Below are 24,518 nucleotides of genomic sequence, written 5' to 3' on the forward strand. Positions count from 1 at the left end.
CTTAAATTAAAGTGAATAAATGAAGACTCGGCACACCACTTCTGAAAGGTTGCCAATCCCTGATCTAGGGTATAATTTGACATCCATTAAGGTTGGATGGCGAAATTTTGTTTGGAAATTGATAGTGTCTGTTTAACAGAGAAATTGATGCCTCTTCTAGCAAGTCATAGAATTCCTGTACTGAAAAGAAAAGTATGAATTTGGTAGTACTTTTCACCTGGAAGAGGTTTGTGAAAATAGTTTAAAGCGGAAGAAAATGTTTGGCTTAAAAAATAAAGTCCACTTGTTTGTAGAACTGGCATCAAATGTTCCTGTGGTGTGGAAAAGGTCCAACTGTTAACAGACTAAATATTAGTCCAAAGTTCGGATCTTGGAGTGGCTAGGGTTTTTTTCTCTTCAAAATCCTTACTATCCTTGAGAGGTGAAAGCTCACCTATATCGACTGTAATGAAGACAAACATTTATCAGGCCTTGTCTACGCTACCACTTAGGTCTATATAAGTTATGTCACTCAGGGGTGTGGAAAAAAATATCCCCCCCCAAGCGACGTAAGTTGCATCAACTTAAAGTCTACACCGTGCTATGTCCACTGAGGTGGAGTAATTATGTCGACAGGAGAGTGCTCTGCCATCGACATCATGTGTCTTCACCAGACGCACTAAATCGGTGCAACTGCATTGATGGCAACAGCGCTGGTTTAGTGGGGTAGAGAAGACAAGCCCTCAGAACCTAAATAACTCACAAAAAGTCGTCTGTGCCTATAGTTAGGCACTAAATCCATGCTTTGGTGCCTATGTCAGTAGTGGCCTGATTTTCATATGTGCTGAGCCCCCGCAGTTCTTATTGATTTCTGTCACCAAGATGGAAAATGTTAGTCGTCTTTGTCTAATTCTAAGTACTCAGGTTTGAAAGTTTGGCCCAAAAGTTCTCTGGTGTAAAAGTTAGAACGCTGGGTGCAGAAAGCAGTGATCAGAGTTCCAAGGAACTTGGCCCCTCCCCCTGGGCAGTAGCAGTACCACAATGAGCAGCTGGGAGAACAGTAATTATAGTAGCCTTTTTTCTTAGAGTCTTCGAAATTTCAGGTCCAATGCTATGTGACAATATAGGAATCTTGTTCCACAGGGAGTGTGATGTCACTGGCACTGGTCCTATCACAGCAAAAGCAGAGCTTCACTTTTTGTTTACTTCACAATGACAATTGCCAGTTTATCAAAGTGCAGATTAACTAGGTTATATTGTAAACACTTGAGGGATTGTGAGGATTAATTAATGTTTATAAAGATCTTTGAAGATGAAAAGTGTTATGCAAGTGCTTATTACTGGATGACATTTACCCTACTGGATTTCCAGCCCTTCTTTCTATGGGCAGACAAATGAACATACATAGCAAGCTGTCACCATAACTCAGTGGGTCACAGCTGAGAATACCAGATTCAGGACAAACTGCTGAAAAATGGGGCAGCCCTACCCCAGACTGCTGGTTATTCTTCCATAAGATATACCAAGCCAGTAATAAAAGTAAACTTCTGTCTCATCACACTGGTTAACAAGAAGTCAGAAATGCAGTCCCTTAGGTATCCCAGCCCTTGTTTCACCACCCAAACACTGTTAATGATGAGTGGTTATTTAAAACCAATTTAATCAAACAAAGGGTTCTTCTAATACCAAGAGATCAGCCACACAGCCAGGTCAATATATAACTCAGATCTTATCCAATAATCAAGCTGTTGCCAAACCTTTAGTAGTTAGGTTTATTTATAAGAGAAAAGAAAGAGGATAGAGTTGTAATGGTCAAGGAAAACAAATACATGCACTCATTGTAAGGTCCTTGTATCAATTTGTAGCAGTGATGGAATAAACTTCTGGCTTTTTAAGTCTCTGGTAACTTCCAAAAGATTGGATGGTCCTCAGTCCATTGGTTGTAATGCTACTGTTAGTGTAAGTCCATAGTCCAGAAATCAGAGCAGGAAAGAGGCAAAATGGAGATGCTTTCAGGGTTTTTTTACCTTCTCCCATGTGGAGGGACTACTCTCAGTCTTAGTTTGTGGAAAATTACAGCACATGATGGAGTCCAGGGTCATATGAGCTAGTCACATGCCCATTCATGATTTGATGACTCATAGGAGCAGCCACTACCCAGACTTTGGCTAAAACATCTCCAGGCAGGCCCTTCGGGCAGGGACAGGCTTCTTCCATCATCGATTGTGCTAGCTAAGTGACCTCTAATTGGCCACCAACTTGAATAGTCCATTCACAATGTGCTGACAAGACTGGATGCAGACTACCTTCTGGGTGTTACCCAAGCAGCAAACACATTTGAAATACAAGTATACAGTAAATATTCCTAATTTCAGACACAAAATGAAACATGCATATAAACAGGATAATCATTTGATAGATTGTAACTTTTGATACATTACATATTTTCCATTTGTTGCAGTTGTATAACAGTGGTAGCAACAATGATATACATAGTCATATTTTAATCATACAACATCACACAAGCTAATGAGCCATGGTATGGTATAACTTGCCAGCAGCAGCAGGTGGCAGTTTAGCAGTTGACTCTGGATATGGTTCCAGATAGCATTATGCTCTTTGAACTGTCTGATCTTTTGAGATGATTTTAAAAAAGTCAAGAGCAAAATGTATAGGACTCTTCAAACCACCCATTATTTGCTATTCATCCTTTACTTTAGGGAGTTTTTGTAAAACTTTTACTGAATTTCTGTTTCCCTTGAAATGTTCTTCAGTGAATTACAATAGCCCATTACACCTTCTATAGTCATAATGTACTATAATTTGCATGCATAGCTAATTATATTGTCTAAGGGAGCACTTCACAGGATAAAAGATTTTGACAAGCTTAAGGTTTAGAATATTGTCAATTTAGTGGCAGCTTAGGGAAACAAATGCTGTAGGGTTTGTTTTTAAAGTGAAATGTTTATTTTGATTCCTCTCACTCTGTAGAGTGTAGATCAGGAGTTCTCAAACTGGGGGTCGAGACCCCTCAGGGGGTCACAAGGTTATTACATGGGGGATTGCGAGCTGTCACCCTCCACCCCAAACCCTTCTTTGCCTCCAGCATCTATAATAGTGTTCAATATATTTAAGAGTGTTTTTAATTTATAAGGGGGGGGGGTCGCATTCAGAGGCTTGCTATGTGAAAGAGGTCACCAGTACAAAAGTTTGAGAACCACTGATGTAGACAATGCCTTGACCTAATGGTTCTCCTACATCCTCCCTCAAATTACATTTTACAGAGCTAAATTGTGTCCTGATTTCCAACCTGTGCATTTAGTCATATGGTATAAGTCAGGGCAGAATTTAGCCCATTATTATTTATTTATGAACAGTTAAATTGGGCAAGCTATTGATCCTTATTAAAAATGTTATATTCCACTATTTCGTATATTAACCATATGTAATAATAATGAAGATAGTGCTGTAAATGTGCAAATTCTGTGTAGATATGTATATACAATAACTCGTTGGTTTCATTTCTATTCTAGCGCCTTTCGAGTTACCACATTAGTGTTTCATTTATTTTAAATAGTATTAAATAGCTTATAACACCACAAACTGTAAGAAAAGAAATAAGATCTGCACAACAAGAATATATATTTAACCCTCTGCTCATTCCCTTTCTTGGTGTTTTTTCATGGCTACCTAAAGCATCCTGTATCACACAGATACTCAGCAGGCAACTTGTTTTACAAGCAGCTTACAGTGTAAAAGCCAACTACAAAAGGGGAGTTTATATTGTCCCTTGCCACAGTCAGAGATACAACAGTGAGCCTTTTAAGCCTAAAAGGGGCTCCCAGGTGAGAAGTTAGGTCAGGATTTACTATCTATCATGCACAGGGTTTCCCTGTGCAGTAATAATCTTTCTTCGTCAAGTGCTTGCTCATGTTGATTCTATTCTAGGTGTATGCACGCCCACGTGCACAGTCATTGGAGACTTTTGCCTTAGCAGTATTCAGAGGGTTGGCTGCGGGGCCCCCTTGAATACTGTGCTCATGCGTCAGTATATTAGGCACCACCAACCCAACGCCCTCTCAGTTCCTTACCATCCCTGACTGTTGCTTAGAGTGCTTACAGTCCATTGTTCTGTCTCCTTTGTATTTAGTTGATAGGTACTTAATTAGACCATTAAATTTAGTTTTTGAGTAGTAGTTTATGAGTTAGAGTCCCGACTGGAACTTCACTTTGGAGTGGGCCATACCCCATTCCCTAGGCGTTAAGCCATGCTCATCGTGCAGCTGGCCAATGCCCATTAGTGATCCCCACGAGAGCTGTTTGAAGTGTTTGGGGGAGTCCCACAGAAAGGACAAGTGCAGGATCTGCAAAACCTTTTGCCCTTGAACTCAAAAGGAGCAGGATATCTGCTTGAGGGCCCTCCTCATGGAGGCTGCCCTTTGTCCTACCTCGGAGGCCTCTCGATCGGACTCCACGCCTGGCACTTTGGCATTGGTGTAGGGCAATCTATGCCTGAAGCAGGCCTGGTGGCCAAAGAGCAAGTAGGCTGGATGGCACTGCAGATGCCAAGCCAGGCAACTGACCCAGCTAAGGCCCTGGCATCTAAGGACAAGCTAGTTATGGGACTATCCTCTAAAGAAGCAGAGCATCCCCAGACTGCAGGCATCAATCCTCATCACTGTGGTCTAGGATTCCAGCACTGCAGCCTCGGTCCCCAGTTAGAAGACCCAGATCCCTGATGCCAAGATCTCCACCTACAAGGCATGGGACACCTGAGTAACTATGCCGATTCCTGTACCCATGGTACCATCGGGTCTCCTACCAGAGATCACCATGGCACAGATCACAGTCGCCTAGGTGGTCTCCCAGGCATTGATTCCCCCCCAGTGTGGGATCATTCCAGGTCACAGCACCGGTCGCTGGCTCCCCAGTATCGCTCTTCAGGCAGGCATTGATCCTCGCCCTCTCCTTACCGGTTGCCAACAAGGGTCAGTCGGCAGATTCAGGCATCTACAGCTCCGCCCTGGTCACTGAAAGGGTAATGGTCTGAGGTGGAAGAGGAGTTCAGCCCCTCTCCAATAAAAGGCAAATTACCACCAGCCCGCAAGACCAGTGTGCCTCCTGTGGTGGCAGCACGGAGGCGGGGCGGTGGCAGTACTGGAACCTGTGAGGTGTTCATGTTATGCCAGTCCCATACTCTCACCGTTCCTCCCAAGCCACATCAGACAAACTTCCCATGGCACAGCTAGCACCCGAGGTGGAGCACGGTGCTGAATCAAACGCGGGGGTGACATAGTGGGCCCTGATGCCCAAGGAGCTGTCCCCAGACAACCAAGAGAAAGCCATCCCATCTCCTGCAGCACAGTCCTCTTAATCATCTTTGGACAAATTAACCAAGAACAAATGAGCAGCCCCCATTGACGACTTCAAGGAGCACCAGGCTCTGCTCAAAAGGGTGGCTGCCAACCTGAACTTGGAGGTCGAGAAGCTAGCAGAGGAGTTGAACGACCTCTTTAAAGTCATACGCTCCTTCACCCTGGCCCGGGTCACATTGCCCATCCACCCAGGATCCTAAATCTTTGTTAAATCTTTGTGGCAGACCCCCCTCTTCCTTTCCACCTACCTCCAAGAAGGCGGAAAAGAAGTACTATGTCCTGGCAAAGGGATTTGAATATCTGTATACCCACCCTCCAGCGGGGTCCTTGGCCGTGTCTGCCATCAATGAGAGGGATAGGCAGGGCCAGGCAAGTGGCACACTGAAAAATGAAGACACCAAGAGGCTGGACTTGTTTGGTGGAAAATTTATTCAACAGCCAGCCTGCAATTTCATATGTCTAACCATCAGGCCCTGCTAGGCAGGTACAACTTCAACCTCTAGGACTCCATCAGCAAGTTCAAGGAGGGCCTTCCACGGGACCGAGCCCAGGAGTTCACCACCTTGGTGGATGAGGGCAAATGGTGGTGAGAGGCACCCTCCAGATGGCCTGGAATGCTATGGACTCGGCGGCCAAGGTAATCACCTCTGAGGTGGTCATGACGCACAGCTCCTGGTTGTAATCCTCCGGGCTGTCTCAGGGGATGCAGACTACCCTTCAGGACCTCCTGTTTGAGGCAGCAGGGATGACTGATGCATAGCTCTATGGCCTTAAAGACTCCTGTGCCAACCTCCATTCCTTGGGCCTATACATCCCTCTGCAGGCTAGAAAGCCGTTCCATCCCCCACCTCCGTTAACGTCTTGGGGTGTCCCCCGGTTCAGCTCCTGAAGGAAGAAGAAGGAAGAGACAAAGGCTTTAAGCGGCAGCACCCTTTGTCTTCCCATTCCTCTGCCCAGCCTAGTTCTTCCAGAGGCCAAGAAAGCCAGAAGCAGGTGTTTTGAGGATGCGCCCGAAGACAGCCACTTCCCAGGATCCACCCCTCTTCCGGTTGGCCTGGTTGCATCTGACCTTGGACCGTTGGGTGCTCAACATAATATCTTCAAGCTACACCTGGCAGTTCATGGCCAACCCTCCTTCTCACCCCCTTTCCCCATCCTTCTTCATGGACCCTTCTCATGTTCATGAGGTTGAGACCCTCCTGTGCCTGGAGGGTCTGGAGGAGGTCCCCCCAGATATGAAAGGGAAAGGGTTCTACTCCCACTATTTCCTAATCCCAAAAGCAAAAGGGGGCCTCAGACCCAAGTCTCTCAAGAAGTTGAAGTTTCACATGGTCTCTCTGGCCTACATTATTCCCTCCCTGAATCTGGGAGACTGGTACGCCACCCTCGACTTAAAGAACATATATTTGCATTTTCCCGGGGCACAGGCATTGCCTCTGTTTTGTGTTGGGCCACTGCCATTTTCAATTCACAGCTCTGCCTTTGAGTCTTTGAGTCAGCCCCAAGAGTATTTACACAGTGGCCAGTGGCTGCTTACCTGAGGTGCCAAGTTGTGCAAATTTATCCATACCTCGACGACTGCTTAATAAAGGGCCAATACCAGGATCAGGTTCAGTGTCATTTCAACCTGCTTTGCTCCACCTGTCGTGACCTGGGGCTGTTAATAAATGAGAAAAAGTAAACCTTAGTTCCAGCGCAGCACATAGAGTTCATCGGAGCAGTCTTGGACTCTATTCAGGCCAGGGCCTTACTTCCTGAGACCCAGTTCCAGGCCATGGCAGACCTGATCTTGTGCATGCAACCCACCCTCTTCCCACTTCTCATATGTGCCTGAGGCTGTTTGGCCATATGGCAGCCTGTACTTACATGGTCCGGCATGCATGGCTCCACCTCAGGCCACTACAGGCATGGCTGGCATCGATCTACATCCCCAACAGACACAACATAGGCCATGTGGTCAGGGTCCTGGACCACATCCTGTCATCACTCACACAGTGGCAAAATCCTGCATTGGTGTTGGAGGAAGTTCCATTCGCAGGGCCCCCCCTGCCATCGGTTACCCTTGTCTCCGATGCTTCGGACCTGGGATGGGGAGTCCACCTTGGGAATCTCAGCATGCAAGGTCGTTGGTTCCATCTCAATCATTCCCTACACATCAATGTCAGAGAGCTCAGAGTGGTCCGCTTGGCCTGCCACACCTTCCTACCTCACCTAAATAGCAGGATGGTCCAGGTCCTGACAGACAATACAGCGGCTATGTTCTATATCAACAAGCAAGGCGGAACTAGGTCATCTGCCCTTTTCCAGAAAGCCCTCAAGCTATGGGACTTCTGTGTATAACACAACATCCATCTTGTAGCCGCACACCTCCCCGGGCCAGGAATGCCTTGGCAGATCACCTTAGCAGGACCTTCTCGTTTCGCCATGAGTGGTTTCTCCATCCATAGGTGGGCTACTCCACAGGTGGACCTGTTCACGTCCAGGCAGAACAAGAAATGCCACATTTTCTGCTCCTTTCAGGTGCGACAGAGGTTCCCTATCACACTTTCCTGCTTCCGTGGTCGGGGGTTCTAATGTACACCTTCCTCCCAGTTCCATTGATCCACAGAGTCCTGTGAAGTTCAAGCAGGACAGGGCAAAAGTGATCCTCATAGCGCTGGCATGTCCGCACTAATGCTGATTCAGCATGCTGCTGGACTTCTCGGTGGCTGCTCCATTATGGCTACTGCTCTGGTTGGATCTGTTGTCACAAAACCACGGCAATTTTCTGCATCCAGACCTGACGGTTTGGCTGCCGCATGGTTAAATGCAGAACAACAGGAGTGATTGGCGGGCGTCCAACAGGTTCTGTTGGGCAGCAGAAAGCTCTCCACCAGGGCAGCCTATCGGGCTAAATGGAAGCGGTTCGCTTGTTGGATCTCAAATAAATGCATTCGGCCCAAGCGGGCCTCACTGCAGTTAATCCTGGACTACCTTTTGCATCTCAAGCTCCAAGGCTGTCCCTTTCAGCTATCAAGGTCCACTTGACTGCTATATTAGCCTTCCATCCACCACTTGAGGGTAAGTTGTTTTTTGCCCAGGACATTACTGCCAGGTTCCTCAAGGGCCTCGAGCACCTCTACCCGCACATCAGGGACCCCATCCCTCCGTGGGACCTGAAACTTGTGCTGTCGCGGCTCACAGGACCCCCCCCCCACCCTTCGAGCCTCTGGCTTCCTTCTCTCTCCTTGTCCTTTCCTGGAAGGTCGCGTTCTTGGTTGCAATGACATCTGCCTGCTGGGTCTCTGAGATTAGAGCGCTTACCTCAGACCCGCCCTATGCAGTCTTTTACAAAGACAAGGTCTAGTTGCGGTTGAACCTGGGTTTCCTGCCCAAGGTGATCTCACAGTTTCATATGGGCCAGGACATTTACTTACCTGTTTTTTCCCCAAAGCCGCATAACAAGGAGGAGGAGGAGCATAGGTTGCATTCCCTAGACATCAGGAGGGTGCTAGCCTTCTACATTGAAAGGACCAAGCCATTCCATAAGTTGACGCAATTGTTCGTCATGGTGGCCAACAGGATGAAAGGTCATCCAGTGTCTGCTCAAAAAAATTCTTCTTGTATCACTGCCTGCATTCACTGCTGATATGATTAGGCAAGGGTGCCACCTCCGGTGATCGTGAACACCCACTAAACCAGAGCGCAAGCCTCTTCGTCAGCTTTTCTAGCCCAGGTGCCTATCCAGGACATCTGTAAGGTAGCCACCAGGTCATCCATCCACATGTTCACGTTCCATTATGCACTTATCCAGCAGGCTCAGGATGATGCTGGTTTCGGTAGAGCAGTGTGGCAAGCTGCAAGACCATGAACTCTGAGCCCACCTCTGAGGATATTGGATGTGAGTCACCTAGAATAGAATCGACATGAGCAAGCACTTGAAGAATTAAAAATGGTTACCCACCTTTCTGTAACTTGTTGTTCTTCGAGATGTGTTGCTCATGTCCATTCCATTACCCGCCCTCCTGCCCCTTTGTCGGAGTTGCCAGCAAGAAGAAACTAAGGGGGTGCATGTTCGGTGGCATACTGATGCAGGAGCGCAGCACTCAAGGGGACACCACAGCTGACCCTTCAGATACCACTAAGGCAAAAGTCTCTGACTGTGCACGTGGGTGCACACACACCTAGAATGGAATGGACATAAGCAACAAATCTCGAAGAATAACAATTATGAAAGGTAGGTAACAGTTTCTCTCTCTCTCTCTCTCAGCTTCCAACCCCCTATTTCCCTGATACTTAAAAGTTCAGTATCAGGCCCCGAGATCTTAAATATAAATGGCAACATTCATTTTGCTCATTTTAAATATCTTCTGTAATCCTTTTCAGAACATGAGGGTGCGGACAGTAAAAGGACAAGATTATTATTCCAAATCAGGGGCAAAATTCCATGGAAAAATGGAACAGAAATTTCTTCTGGTTGACTGTAAGAAAGTCATGTATGGTACTTACAGGTAAGTTCAATACACAAAGCTGTGAATAGAATATGTTTCCTTAAAGGTAATCAGAATATGACTCTTTCATGATAACTAATTTTGCTATTTCTGAAAATGGTCAGTATACTCTATGGTTAACTTTGATATAATATATATTGTATATTATTTAATAACTCTGACATAGAAGTTTGGTTGGCCAAATTTTGAACTCCTCATTCAGTATTTAGTGAATAAGGACTCAGACAGACTCAATTTGGCTTCAGTTCAAAGAAGTCAGTAAAAACAGAGGCCATGTCTACAACGCTGCTGCTGGGAGTCTATTTGGTGGGACTAGTGATGACTGCAGATTGCTCTCCCGTCGACTCTGGTATTCCACTGGAATGAAAAGAGGTAAGTTGATGGGAGGGCGTTTCCCATCGACGCAGTGCAGTGTAGACACCGCAGTAAGTCGACCTAAGCTACGTTATTCACACAGCTGGAGTAACATAACTTAGGTTGACTTACCCCGGTAGTGTAGACAAGGCCAGAATGAGGACCCCAGTATTTGTCCCATACCATTTAATTATTCTTATTTAATATTCACCTTAGAAAAGATTACCAAGGTATATTTCATAAGCTCTCCTGTTAAACTTCTATTTGTAATAGTCCTCCAGATACTTGCATCGTTAATTTGTTCTTTCCTGTTTTGTGTTCTACACTGTGATCCAAATTCAGAGGTGATAATGTATAAGGTAAGGTAAGTTAGACTCTCTTACACTTGGTCAGATTTCCCTTAGACCAACTTATACCTACTTAACAATATACAAATGTGTGCAAGGGAGTGAAAATTGGCATATCTTACATACTCAGGAGCTGGAAGAGACTATAAAAATGTGGTAAGCTAAAAGGAGGATGGCCAACTTAATCTTTCACAGTATTAGACATTTTTATTTGCTTTTATTGCAACACTTCTCTCTTTTGGGGTCTCAAATTTATTTGCAGCAACATAGAGATTATGGGCTAGATCCTCAGCTGGTGTCTGATAGAATTCTGCCAGTATACACCAGCTGACAATCTGTCCCTCTACGCTTAGTGAGACTCAGCTAACTAAATTCAGATGTGAGGTGTGCAAGGTGATGAGGGAAGTGACAGGTTCAAAAGTGAGTAAGTATAAGGACACAGAGGGAATCTGACTGGTTTGACATCTTTCACCGATAATGCCTTTGAAATGTCAGTGTCTGTGAGAATGTGACTTTGAAAATTACTATGTCTCAAAGAAAAGCATTTTAGAAAATTACAGTTTTCATGACCAGGCACTTTGGGGCCTAAATCATCCATTTCTGCTGAAATTAAGCTTCCATTTAAAAAAAAAGTTTCAAGCATTATGATAGCTAGGACTATCATATTTGAATTTGTCTTCTAAAAATTAGTTAAAACTACAGAACTTTTTAATGTGCAAAAGTACAATATGCTTATTTAATAACTTAATTGAAAATGAATGAGAAATAGAACTGTTTTACATGAGTCATTAAGTTAACTTTTTGATGTAATTCTATTATATTTTCATATTTCTTTCCTAAAAAATACAAAACTAACTGAACAAATAAAATAAAAGAAGTAAGACATTCAAATTAACTCAACAATCCTTATTACTATCAGAACCAACAAATTGTAACATATTGCTTAATACCTTAACTTTCAGTTGTCTTTCATTATTTTGACACAAGGAAGAATGGGATCATAAGATAAATGTATATCTGTTACAAATGTAATCTACAAAATATAATATCACGGTGTGGCACTTTACTCCTGGGAGAATTCGATGTCAAAAATTTAAAAATTCTGCACACAATATTTTAAAATTCTGCATATTTTATTTGTCAAAATAATGCAATATAATCACTCTGGTTTCAATTATTTCAGTAATTTATTTAAACTACAATACAATGGATGGAGAATGGGAGTGGGGACATTGGAGGAAATCCCCCAACCTCCTTTCCTATTAGTAATGTAGCTAGGTTTGATTCTATATTTCTAGTTATTAGTCAACAAATAAATGCAGCCATATGCTCAGTGTTACATCATAGGCAACTGAACAGTAAGTGAGGACTGAGGAATTAACTCACAATTTATATTGGCTACTGACCATCTCCAGAAAGATCAGTAGCAAACAGTTCATGGAGCACATTTTGATAGAAAAATTTTTCAGTCAAAAAATTTAGGCCAGTTCTAATCACTAAAGCACCATAAGCATTTATAAGGCCATAATATCCTTTACACCACTCTGGCGATGTAAAGGAGCCTTAAACCTTTTCCACCTGTTTTATACTCCTGGGGGAATTCACTAAATAGGCAGGCTGCTACATTGTGCTCTGCCTGAGGGGACAGAGTCTGCCCCATGTGTACTTCCTCAGAAACACTCCGAAGCCCTGCCCCTCCATGCCAAGCGTGCTGCAATAGCGAGTGAGAGGGACAGAGTGTCTCCCTCTCACACATGCACAACTGTCTAGACCCTCCCCCCAACAGAGATTTACATCTCAACTGGCAGCTCCGTGTGCCTGAACCAACCTGCCTGCAATGCCGGGGAAGGGTGTGTGACCACTCTTTGGGCTTCCCTTTGCTCCCCCGTCAGAAGTCATTTTTTCTGCAGGGAAGCAAAGAAATCTGTGGGGGATATGAATTCTGTGCAAATGCAGTGATGTAGAATTCCCCCAGGAGTAACACTTGTTAATCACAATGGCATTAATGAATCCATGTGACACAACATTTATAGTGGGGTTTTTTTGCATTTTTTGCTGATGTAAAGCTACCTTCTCCATTAATGCTGTGATTGGCACGTCCTTCAAACATTCTGAACACACTACAAGAGAGTTAGATTTCCATTATCAAAGTATTATGTATGTATGTTATGAAGAGATTTCACTACCCAATTCTTGGGGTCTAAATTTATTTAACAATTCCAGTGTACATATTTTTGAGGATTTTTTTAGTGCTTGTCAACACACAATTAGTTTGTGTCAAGCTGGGGTGTGAATTTACCCCATTCTAACTGTCTGCATGGATGCTGCTGAATCACATTAAAAGTTTCTTAATGTGCTTTGATCTAGTCCTCTTTAAAATTAGATTACACTGAAGCACATTAACAAACTACTAATGTATGACAGCAGGGAGCACACAGACAGTTAGGCTAGCTTGGAGTAGATTCACGTCCTAGCTTGCAGCAAAGTAAATGTTTGTGTAGACAAGCTCTTATTTATTCAGAATTGTGGAAAGACTTTTGCATATATTCCTAATTTACTATTTTCATATAATAATACAAATTACTTATGCATACCATGGGCCTAATTTTCAGATGTGGCCTTTGAATTGCAGGGCTAATTTTGCACCTACAAATAATTGTACATACAGTTTTACATACACTATTAATTGCTAGTGAAATTATTTGCACATGTGCACCTATCTACCCAATTTGTGGATGGAAACATTGCAATGTATAGTGTTTGTAAGTACAATTAGATAGTTACAGGCCTAATGCAGCTCCCACTGAAATCAATGGTAAGTCTTCCAGTGAATTCAAATGGAGTTGGGTCAGGCCCTCCATATCTAAGTGCCATGAATCATGCCCACAGTTAACTGCATGAATAAGTATTTGTGCATGAAAAATTATGCTTGCTAAATCAGAGACTGAGAGGAGTCGCTCATAATAATGAGGCCTGGTATGATGCATTTGTCCAAAAGTTTAAAAGTATTGCTAATTGTAATTTGTTCTGCTTTCAGCTTTATGTGGTCATTTGAAAAAACCAACCTCAGCATGGTTCAAGTTATCACAGGACAACTGGTTGAATCCTTTGATGAAGAGTTTAGGACGCTGTATGCCCGTTCCTCTGTTCCTAGTTCATTTGCCCCAGAATTAGTTAGGGTAAATAGTCACAGGATACTCTGGGAGAATGGCACATGCCAGCATTCACAGTCTTCTTTAGCTTCAGTTTCCAGCCAACGAAACCTTTTTGGTAGGCAAGACAAGATTCACAAACTAGATCCCATTTACTTGAAAACTCGAGGAAGATATGCAGTGAATGAAATAGATACATATGGTTTGAGAAATCAGACCTACAACAAACTACCCTTTCATCCAGGTTTTAACATGCAAAATAAAATTCAGCAGAATCAACCCAGTGAACAAAATGGGCATTGGAAGAGACACAGTTATGCTGGGGAAAACCCAGAGAGGACTCCTTACTTTTTGCTACACAGAGCTATTAATCGGGCCAATAATCTATCAAATACTTGGAAGATGCCATCTGATAGTCTTAGTATTGTATCTTCATTAAAGGGAGGCTATACAAACAACTGCAATGCACCCCAACAAAGTTTTGCTGATCGTTTTTCACAACCAAAGATAAATATTGCAGAAAGAAATTCAATTGTACGGAGGTCTTTCAATGGAACAGATAATCATATCCGCCATCTGCAGCAGAGGATGCCAACCCTTGAACACACTACAAAATCATTTCTCCGTAACTGGCGAATTGAGTCATACTTAAATGATCAGTCAGATTCAGCTGCAGATTGCAGTGGATCAGCAGTCGGTGACAGGTATGAGGGCTATGACACAGCGGAAAATATTAAAGCTCATGCCCTTTATTCTCATTCTCGCCTGAGGTCATCATTAGCTTTTAAGCCAACTTTGCCAGAACAGCAGGAAGTAAGCAGCTGTACAAGTTCTTCAAATTCAACTATTGTTGGTTCAGAGGGAAGTGAAACACCTAAAGGAACACCCAATCATATCCCGACTGTGAAAAATGTGACCGACAAAGAATCAGCAGAGGTCAGCACTAACGTCCCACCTGACTCAGATGAACCAAAAAAGTCTGGAATACAGGTTGCAGAAAACAAAAAACCTATTGTATATCCAAATGCCACTCGGGACCCATCTATCTACATGTACACAGCCTTCTATGCAAACAGACCAGCGGAAAATGTGAAGAACCACCAAAATGAAAATATACTAAAAAGGCGAAGTTTCCCTATGTTTGACAACTTCAAGTCCACTTTGGATCATGGTGTCAACAAACAGGCCTCCAGCTATGTGTACAGCACATTGACTAGGCAGAGACTTAAGCGGCCAGAAAATCTAAAGCCCCCAGAGGATACAATAAAAAACTCTAAAAGCTTTCACAGTGTGACCAACCACATAGAACATGAAGATAAAAATACTGAAGAAGAATCAAAGAGCCCCACTACCACAAAGGCCATCTCTGTGGCTGCTCTAGCTGAAGATAGCAAAGAAGAACCTAGCAAAGAATGTACTTTAAAGAAAGAAAATAAGAATTCTCCAAGTTTCCTGAAAAAGGGATCCCAGAAACTGAGGTCATTGCTGAATCTCACACAAGACAAGAAGGAAAACTTGTCTAAAAACAAAGCTCCTGTGTTTTATAGAATGTGCAGCAGTTCTGACACGCTGGCTTCTGAAGGCGAAGGCACTCAAAAGCCAAAAATATCTGAGACTAAGGCTGATTCCTCTCCAAGAAAAAAGAGGACCACATCATCCAATTCACAAGGCAGCTTGCATAAAAGTAAAGAGGATGTCACTGTGAGCCCACCAAAGTCTCCCAAGCCACCAAAGTCTCCCAAGCCACCAAAGTCTCCCAAGCCTCCAAAGTCTCCAAAACCTCCATTTGATGAAAGCAGTAAAAAGTGCCCTACTTTATGCCCCCCTGAAAAGTTCTTAGAAACTCTAGGAGATGCATCCACTCCAAGATTTAATACTGAACAGATCCAGTACCAAGAGGTGAAAAAAGCTATAACTAATGCTACCCAGGAAACCGCACCTGTTTCTAGTTCTCCACAAAGAGTAAGCACAATGACATCCCAGCCTGGAAACTCAAAGAACAAAGAGGAGTTTTTAAGATCTCGTTTGAGTGAAAGACGTGTTTATAGTCGCTTTGAGCCATTCTTGAAGATGGAAAGCTCTGGTCAGACAGCAAGAAATACACCCAAGAGCAGTACACACCTCCCAGAAACAAAAAGCAAAACCTTAGAGAATAACTATGCCAGGGGCAATCAGGTGGTTCATTACAACTCGACTGTATACCATCCATCACAGCCAAATGAAAACAAGCTTCGAGGATTTATGCAAAAGTTTGGAAACTTACTGTACAAAAACAAATAACACCTATATAGTCTGAGGACTGCATGAAAAATAGCAAAGGCAGCAGGACTGTAAGTATTTAACTGACTTAGACTGATGGGCAGGCCTGTAAAGTTTACAAGGGTTTCTGCAGGGGTTAGAATTTTGGAATTGATGTATATGTTTTTATGTAATAAACCTAGAGGAGTTATACTTCAGTCATTACACAAGTTCTGTGTCTAAAAGATGTTTTAAATGAGATGTTTATAATGTTTATACTGTAAGATTAATTTGAGATAGATACTTTTCCTCATGCAGAAAGTATGTAATAATATCTTATAAGTGTGAAAAAGAGGGAGGAGGTTTTTTAAACTCCAACTAATATTTTTTTCAAAAACCTGTCGTTTAAAAATAGAATAATACTGGGATACGTGGTCTGCTGTGTCTTTTTAGCATTTATGTACTCTTGAAAGTAATAAAAGCAGATGTTAATTCATTGTATGTTACTTAGCCATTTAAACTAATTTTTGAAAGCCTCTTACAGACTTTACCATATTACTGATTGTCCCCACAGACTATATTGAACTGTGAGGGTAACAAATGGAGAATCTCTCTTATTGTACTGAATATTGTATGTAATTACATATCACCACAAACCTCAAAGTGACCCTCACACCAGGGTGTAGTGTACTTGTTTACAATGTGAAGTGGTTGTAACTGTAGGGTGACATTTTAAAAACTATTGATGCATCAAGATTTATTGAAAGTAGTCTGCAATTGGAGTTAAACCTCAAATGTACAGTTAACTTTTTATCATATATGCCAATAATCCATAATGCATCCTTAGAAACATGTGCTTTCCTGTGTTTTTAAATTTGGAGCATCAAGGAAGAAAATTAGTCTGTGGATTACCATTTCTCAGGCAAGTCTGTATGTTTCCCGTACAGTACCTAGCTTTAAATGTTAGCAATTGAATTTGCAATTCTAACTTAAGTAGTCCAGTTAAAAGAAGTTGTAGGCACTTATTTCATTCAAAACTTGAAGTATTTCCAAAGATTAAAGTAATGGAAGCAACAAAAAACCTTTTAGACAGACTGGGTAAAATTCTGGCTCCATTGGCGTCAGTGGTAAAATACCGATTGACATTAGTGGAGCCAAGATTTCACCTATCTTGTTTATAAACTTCTGTTCCTAATTTCTTCCTACTTACTATATAGACCAAAGGACAATGTACAGGAATGCTCTCTGTTCACTTGACCAGCTTGCATTCAAATCATTTTTTTAAAGTATGGAAACATTCACAAACTCTTTTCATTTGAATCAGTCAGTGCTCATTTAAGGATTTCTCAAATTGAGATAATCTGTCTGCCAGTGACTTCAATGGACATTGGATCAGGACCCAACCATTTTATTTAACTAAGACATGAGTAATTCCCACTGAAGTCAATAAGAGTTACTTGTATCAAGGAGTAAGATAATCAGGACCCCACTACTGTGCATAGTAAATATAAGAAGAGTATGAGAGAGACAAGGTTGGTGAAGCATATATTTTATTGGACCAACTTCTCTTGGTGATAGAGACAAGTTTTTAATCTTCTACAGAGCTCTTCTTTAGATCTGTGAAACCTTGTCTCTCTAATATCCTGGACCAACATGGCTACAACAACATTTCATATGAGAAGAGTATGACACTGACAATTAATATTTAATGTTAATTCATTGACAAACATTTATTTTTAATGTCTATACCTGAACTGATTGTTGAGATGAGCACACCAGTGATTTCTGTATGTTATTTCCTTTTATTTTAATGGTGTGGGGGGGGGGGAGGGGGATTTTGAATAAGAATATTGTACTTTTGAGGAGAGCAACTCCCATCCAAATAACTTTTTTTAAATAGCAACCATATTTTCATGCAGCAATTGTTAATATTATGGAAAAAGTTGTCTTGGCCCTGATTATGATCTCACTTAATTTAGCTTTATCTATATAACTTGGAACAAATATGGCCCACAGCACCATAATATCTAAGGGTATGTCTACACTACGAAATTAGGTCGAATTTATAGAAGTCAATTTTTTAGAAATCGATTTTATACTGTCGATTGTGTGTGTCCCCACTTAAGACCATGAAGACCATTAACTCGGCGGAGTGTGTCCACAGTACCGAGGCTAGCGTCAACTTCCAGAACGTTGCACTGTGGGTATCTATCCCACAGTTCCCACAGTCTCCGCCGCCCATTGGAATTCTGGGTTGAGATCCCAATGCCTGATGGATCAAAAACATTGTCGCGGGTGGTTCTGGGTACATGTCGTCAGCTCCCCGCCGCCCACCCTGGTGAAAGCAACAGCAAACAATCATTTCTTGCCTTTTTTTTCCTGGGTTACCCATGCAGACGCCATACCATGGCAAGCATGGAGCCCGCTTAGCTCACCATCACCGTACGTCTCCTGGGTGCTGGCAGATATGGGACTGCATTGCTACACAGCAGCAGCTCATTGCCTTTTGGCAGCAGATGGTGCATTAGAATTGGTAGCCATCGTCATCGTCTCATTGGATGTTCTTTTAGCTGACCTCGGTGAGGTCAGTCAGAGGCACCTGGGCAGACATGGGTGCTCCTTGCAGACCTTGGTGAGGTCTGTCAGGGGCACCTGGACATAAATGGGAGTGACTCCAGGTCATTCTCTTTTTAAGTTTTGTCTCCCGGAGATTCAGTCATGCCTGCAGTCGTACTGCACTGTCTACTGCCAGCGTAAGATGTATAAGAGAGATGGAGTGGATCAAAACAAGAAAGAGACCAGATTTGTGTTGTATTCATTTGCTCCCCCCTCCCTCCCTCCATGAAATCAACAGCCGACAATTGTTTCAGTGAGGTCTGTCAGGAGCACCTTTAAAAGTTTAATGGAGATTCAGTCCTGCCTGGAATAGTGGGGGGAGGGATAGCTCAGTGGTTTGAGCATCAGCCTGCTAAACCCAAGGTTTTGAGTTCAATCCTTGAGGGGGCCATTCTGTGTGACAGCTGTGTATGTTTCTCCTTGATGCAAATCCACCCCCTTTGTTTATCTTAATTCCCTGTAAGCCATGTCGTCAGTCGACCCTCCCTCAGCACTGCTGCAGGTCCCTCTTATAGCCTCTGTCCTTCATGCCCTTGGAGATTTTTTCAAAAGTTTGGGCATTTCGTCTTTTGGAACAGAGTTCTGATAGCACAGATTTGTCTCCCCATATAGCAATCAGAATCCATACCTCCCGTTCGGTCCATGCTGGAGCTCTTTTGCGATTCTGGGACTACATCATGGTCACCTCTGCTGATGAGATCTGCACTCACCTGCAGATTGGCCATGCTGGCCAAACAGGAAATGCGATTCAAACGTTTGTGGGCCTTTTCCTGTCTACCTGGCCAGTGCATCTGAGTTGAGAGCGCTGTCCAGAGCAGTCACAATGGAGCACTCTGGGATAGCTCCCGGAGGCCAATACCGTCAAATTGCATCCACACTACCCCAAATTCGACCCGGCAAGGTTGATTTCAGCGCTAATCCTCTCATCGGGGGAGGAGTACAGAAATCGATTTTGAGCCCTTTAAGTTGAAAAAAACGGCTTCGTCGTGTGGACGGGTGCAGGGTTAAATCGATGTAACACTGCTAAATTCGACCTAAACTCGTAGTGTAGACCAGGGCTAAGTGTTCTACACTCCTGTCACCCCACTGAGTTATTTCTGATTTATACTAACATATAGTGATCCATCCCCTGTCGCCCATTCCCAGCTTCTGGCAAACAGAGGCTAGGGACACAATCTCTTCCCATCCTCGCTAGTAGCCACTGTTGGACCTATCCTCCATGAACCCTGTTACAGTCTTGGCCTTCACAACATCCTCTAGAAAAAGAGTTCCACAGGTTGACTGTGAGTTGTGTGAAGAAATACTTCCTTTTGTTTGTTTTAAATCTGCTGCCTATTAATTTCATTTGGTGACCCCCTAGTTCTTGTGTTATGAGAAGGAGTAAATAACACTTCCTTATTTACTTTCGCCACACCAGTCATGATCATATAGACCTCTATCATACCCCCTTAGAGGTCTATAAAATCATTCAGTTTGAAACCTAAAGGAGATGTGACCCAAAGATAATAGGCCCTACCTTGTTGAACTCTGAATTTCCAGATGCTGTTAAGACAGCAGATTGGTCCATGAAATTTGAAAGATAAAGTAAAATGTATAATCAGTGGTTGATGTGAAAGGATCCCCCTCCCACAGCACTCCTCAAAAATTCCAGTGAAGGGATATGCTATTTAATTCTTAAAAAAAATAAAAAAAAACCACGCCTGATTTGTTCATCGGCTACATCAGAAACCTGCTTGTTCCTCCCCACCTATGGCTGTGATAGGAGTCCTTGAACTATAGTGTGCTGCATTTCACCTAGAACCCTCTCCTGGTCCCATTAAAATCACAATGGTTATTGCCAGTGACTTCTATGATGCGGGATCAGGACATTTCCCAAAGAACAGTTTTAAGCAAAATGATATGTAATAACAATAGCTATTATACAGTGGGGATGGTATTTACAGTTAGTGGTGATCTCTTGTCTCTCAATTGTATGTTGGGTCTTTCTCTTTCCCTCTACCAAAAGTTTCCAGTTCCTTCTTAGCTGAGATATTGGCAGAAAGTATATGAATTGCTTCACTAATACATGTTAGTTTGCCTTTTCCATGCTGAACTGGCATAGCTGGAGTGTTCAGTACAGAAAATGCCTCCTCACAACTCTAGGGGACTGCCCAGTATGGACTCCTGTTACTCTCTAGACCAGTGGTCCCCAACCTTTTTCGTCTGGCGCCGGCCAGACGAAGGACCGTGGTGGCGGTCGCAAGCAGCGTCATCCAGAGGCGTCGCTGCCGAAATGCCACCGAATTTCAGCAGCATTTCGGCGGATGCTCGACTGCCGGCCAGGACATGCGCCCGCAGGCACCGCGTTGGGGACCCCTGCTCTAGACAGCAGCATTTTTTATTAACATCACATTTTTTATGATCAGCAAGTTTTCAGGAGGGTGTCCCAATTAAGAGAACTCCACTGGAAAACATACAAGCTGCAGAGCTGCTCATGGCCCTGTAAGTCAGGATCTGTAAGCAATGGAAGCTCATTTATTTGCATTCTCCTGCCCTAGGCAGCTCTCCAGCATACCACCATGGAATGTTCAGATTTTTCCTTTTGAGGCTACCATTGCAGCTGCTAAAAATGGCAGTTCTGTGTTTGTGTATATACATATAGTAAATCTTATGAGATATAGTTTGTTACAATTTTTGGAAAATTACTATTTCTTCTATCAAAGACAGATTGCTAAGTCAAGAGAAAGAACATATAAACATTTCCAGTAAAATGCACGTAATAGACATTTGTTTGCTAATTGGCGTTCTCTCTCTGGATGGGTTGAGAAAATTGCGGGGGGGTAGGTGGGGGGGGAATAGACTGCTCACCTGACACTCTTTCTCTACAAGTAGCGTACACAGGGTGTAACATAGGCCAGGAAAAAACCTTCCTGTGCGAGTCTCCTATTAAAATACTGACAGGATACCACTAGCAACATTTTATTTTATTTACTGATTTAAGTATACACTGGATGTAAAACACCAAATATTTGCATGTGAACATAGTGCATTTAAGTGTCTGTCCTACAATGCCTGTTCTTGCCTCATCTAGCAGTCAAAGAGCTCAAAACCCTGATTGTTTCCCACTGATTTTAATGGCCTTTGTATCAAGCTCTTAGAACCCAATTTAGCAAAGCATTTAAGCATGTGCTTATCTTTAAGCACTCAAGTAGTCCTAGCATAAAGTTAAAGTACAAAATTAAGCATGTGCTTAAGTGCTTTCCTTTATCATGGGCTAAAGACTCATAATACTACTTGGGCATCAAATCACATATTCCAATCAATTGTTAATCTAAATATATGTTTTTTTATTTACTTAGAGCAATGTCTGGATTTCACACAGCCAAGCTGTAGCTAGATCTGGATTTTACTGCCCCTTCCAAACCCCATGTAAATGGTAGCTATTGCTTCTGCCTTTTGTAATCTAGATGATGCAAAGGAAATAGACAGGGTATTATATACACATATACAAGCCTCCAGAATTGGTATTCTTGATTGCAAAGCAGAAAACAGAATTTTAAAATGTTTTGAAAGCACCAGGGAATTCCATGAAGCTAGGTTTTGGCCATACCAGATTAATATGCCTGTTTCTAGTCTGGATTTAGTTTTGCACTGTTATTCATTATGTAAACTCTGGTTTCTCAGTGGAAATACTTACATTACATTGTAGTTAATGCTATGCATATACTGTATATGTACAAATGCAAACCAAAATTTGTCATGAAATAATTTATTACTTTTATTATTTTTTACCAAATAAAATGCTTCTTTTAAAGCTTAGTTCCTCTGACATCTTTATTTACATTGATTTCATACTACTAATAATATTTCTAGTTTTAAATATCTTCAGGAATTTTTTTAATTTTAAAAAATGTACTGACACAAAACAAGTTAAGCAATGAATGTTGGTAATGAAAGCTCTAACCCTGCAATTTAGTGCATGCTATCCCTTCATGGAGCCTCACTGATTTCCATGGGGCCTCATACAGAATCAGCAGTCTACCCTTGAACTGGGAATTGGAGGATGAAAACTTAAATAATTTCCCTGCAGAATATCAATAGTAAAATAGAGGTAGCAATAAAGGAGATGATAAGGTTACAAGAATCGGGACAATTATGTCAACTTTCTGTGCTTAATTTCAATGTCTTATATCACTCTGCTTCTACATACATCTCCAGCTGTGTTTCCTTTCATATTACCTCTGCTTTGTTCATGATAATTGATATCCTCTTTTCTTTCTTCTAACACACAGCCACCTCAAGTCCTATTCCATGATGCCCCTTTCAAAATCTATTTGTCTAGCATCTAACCTCTCCCCATTTAAATGCTTCCTAAAAACTCACTTTTATCAGATTACTTACAAGAAGTGTCTTCACACACTCCTCTGTGCATAAGCATAGACTTCCAACTTAATGTCTCATGAGGAATGGATTTTCAATATCCAAATATGTGCTAGGTGCTTTAGAGAAATAAGTAGGGAAAAGAAGACCTAAAGAGCTTACAGTCTACATTTAAACTTAATAAGTTTAAGGGAGGGATAGCTCAGTGGTTTGAGTATTGGCCTGCTAAACCCAGGGTTATGAACTCAATCCTTGAGGAGGCCACCTAGAGATCTGGGGCAAAAAATCAATACTTGGTCCTGCTAGTGAAGGCAGGGGGCTGGACTCAAGCTTTCAGGGTCCCTTCTAGTTCTAGGAGATAAGATATCTCCATTTTTTATAAAAAGGAAATGAACAAAAAGAGAGGAAAGAAAAAGAGAGGACAAGAGTTATAGAAATAAGATCAGGTGATTATTTGGTTATGGGGTGTGTGTGTGTGTGCACATGTTCAGATAGACATATACATAAAATCACACAGTGTCCTCATATACAGAAATATAAATAAAAGAGCATAAAGATTTAACCTACTAAGTAAGATGTGCTCATGCTGTAACTGAGTAACCACCTGATGTCAGGATTACACTCCTGGGTCCCACTTCTTCCCTTTCCTCTCTTTGTTTATTTCCCTCACTTGTGTCAAAACTAAACTTAGACTGTAAGTTCTTCAGGGCGGGGGACTGTTTTCAACTTCTTTCTCTAAAGTGCCTAGCATGTATGTGGGAGCTCAAAAGTTAGTATAAATAATAAACCCTATTAAAGTCTCAACTGACTTGACAAACAAGCCTTGCCTGTATAACTAAACAAAATCAAGAATTAATTTATGATATAAATGATTGATTTGTTTGAGACTAAGCAATGAGATACTATTCATCAGCAAAAAGTGTAAAGTGTCATTTTTTGATTCAGTATGTACTGTTAAAAAAATAATACATAGGATGAAATCTGCTATAAAAGTGCTTAGATCTCAGAGAACTCTGCATAGGTGAATACACATTATTACCTCCACTTGACAAATTGGAGAAACTGAGGCACGGAGGTCTTGTGTCACTCATCCAAGATTTCATAGTGAGCTGATAGTAAAGCTGAGGATATAACTAAGGTCTCCTGACTCCCAGTCCTCAGGCCCCTGCCAGTGGCCTGAACCTTCAAATTTTAAAATGTCAAAGATTACCAGTGATATGGGTTGCCTAAGTTTTTGACTGGCTGAGCTGGAGCCAATTTTTCAGAAATTGCTGACCACTTGCCCTCTGAAAATCAAGCCCCATTAAGGAGACTCAAAATGGATCCATACAAAATCACTAGTCCATTTTGAAAATAGGCCTCTGTATAGGTATATAACAGTGTTTCTATACAAGTCTCAAAAAATCACTGACAGTTACCACACTGTGTATTTGAAATACCCACTATTTTCCATTCTAAGTGTAGAGCTATCTTTGTGGTAATTGCCTATACATGTTGAATGTTCAATGGCAATATAGGGGTAATCTTTGCTATTTTTATACAGCAGTCTCTTCCAAGCCCATCAGGAACAGCTACTGTCTTCATTAATCATTCTTCATTGTGCTTTCC

The 24,518-nt window shown here is 42.2% G+C and overlaps 1 protein-coding gene across 2 annotated transcripts in view; it reads left to right on the forward strand.

Moving 5' to 3' along the window:
- FAM83B (family with sequence similarity 83 member B) overlaps positions 1 to 18,043 on the forward strand; it is a 75,293-nt gene extending 57,250 nt beyond the window's left edge. For both annotated transcript variants that reach the window (XM_045011701.1, XM_045011702.1), the window contains exons 4-5: positions 9,720 to 9,844; positions 13,583 to 18,043. In XM_045011701.1, coding sequence (XP_044867636.1) covers positions 9,720 to 9,844; positions 13,583 to 15,977 — 2,520 coding nt within the window. In that variant the 3' untranslated portion in view covers positions 15,978 to 18,043. The remainder of the gene's footprint in view (positions 1 to 9,719; positions 9,845 to 13,582) is intronic.
- The last annotated feature ends 6,475 nt before the right edge of the window (positions 18,044 to 24,518 follow it).

This window comes from Mauremys mutica, chromosome 3, assembly GCF_020497125.1.
Source record: "Mauremys mutica isolate MM-2020 ecotype Southern chromosome 3, ASM2049712v1, whole genome shotgun sequence".
Classification (NCBI taxonomy): Eukaryota; Metazoa; Chordata; order Testudines; family Geoemydidae; genus Mauremys; species Mauremys mutica.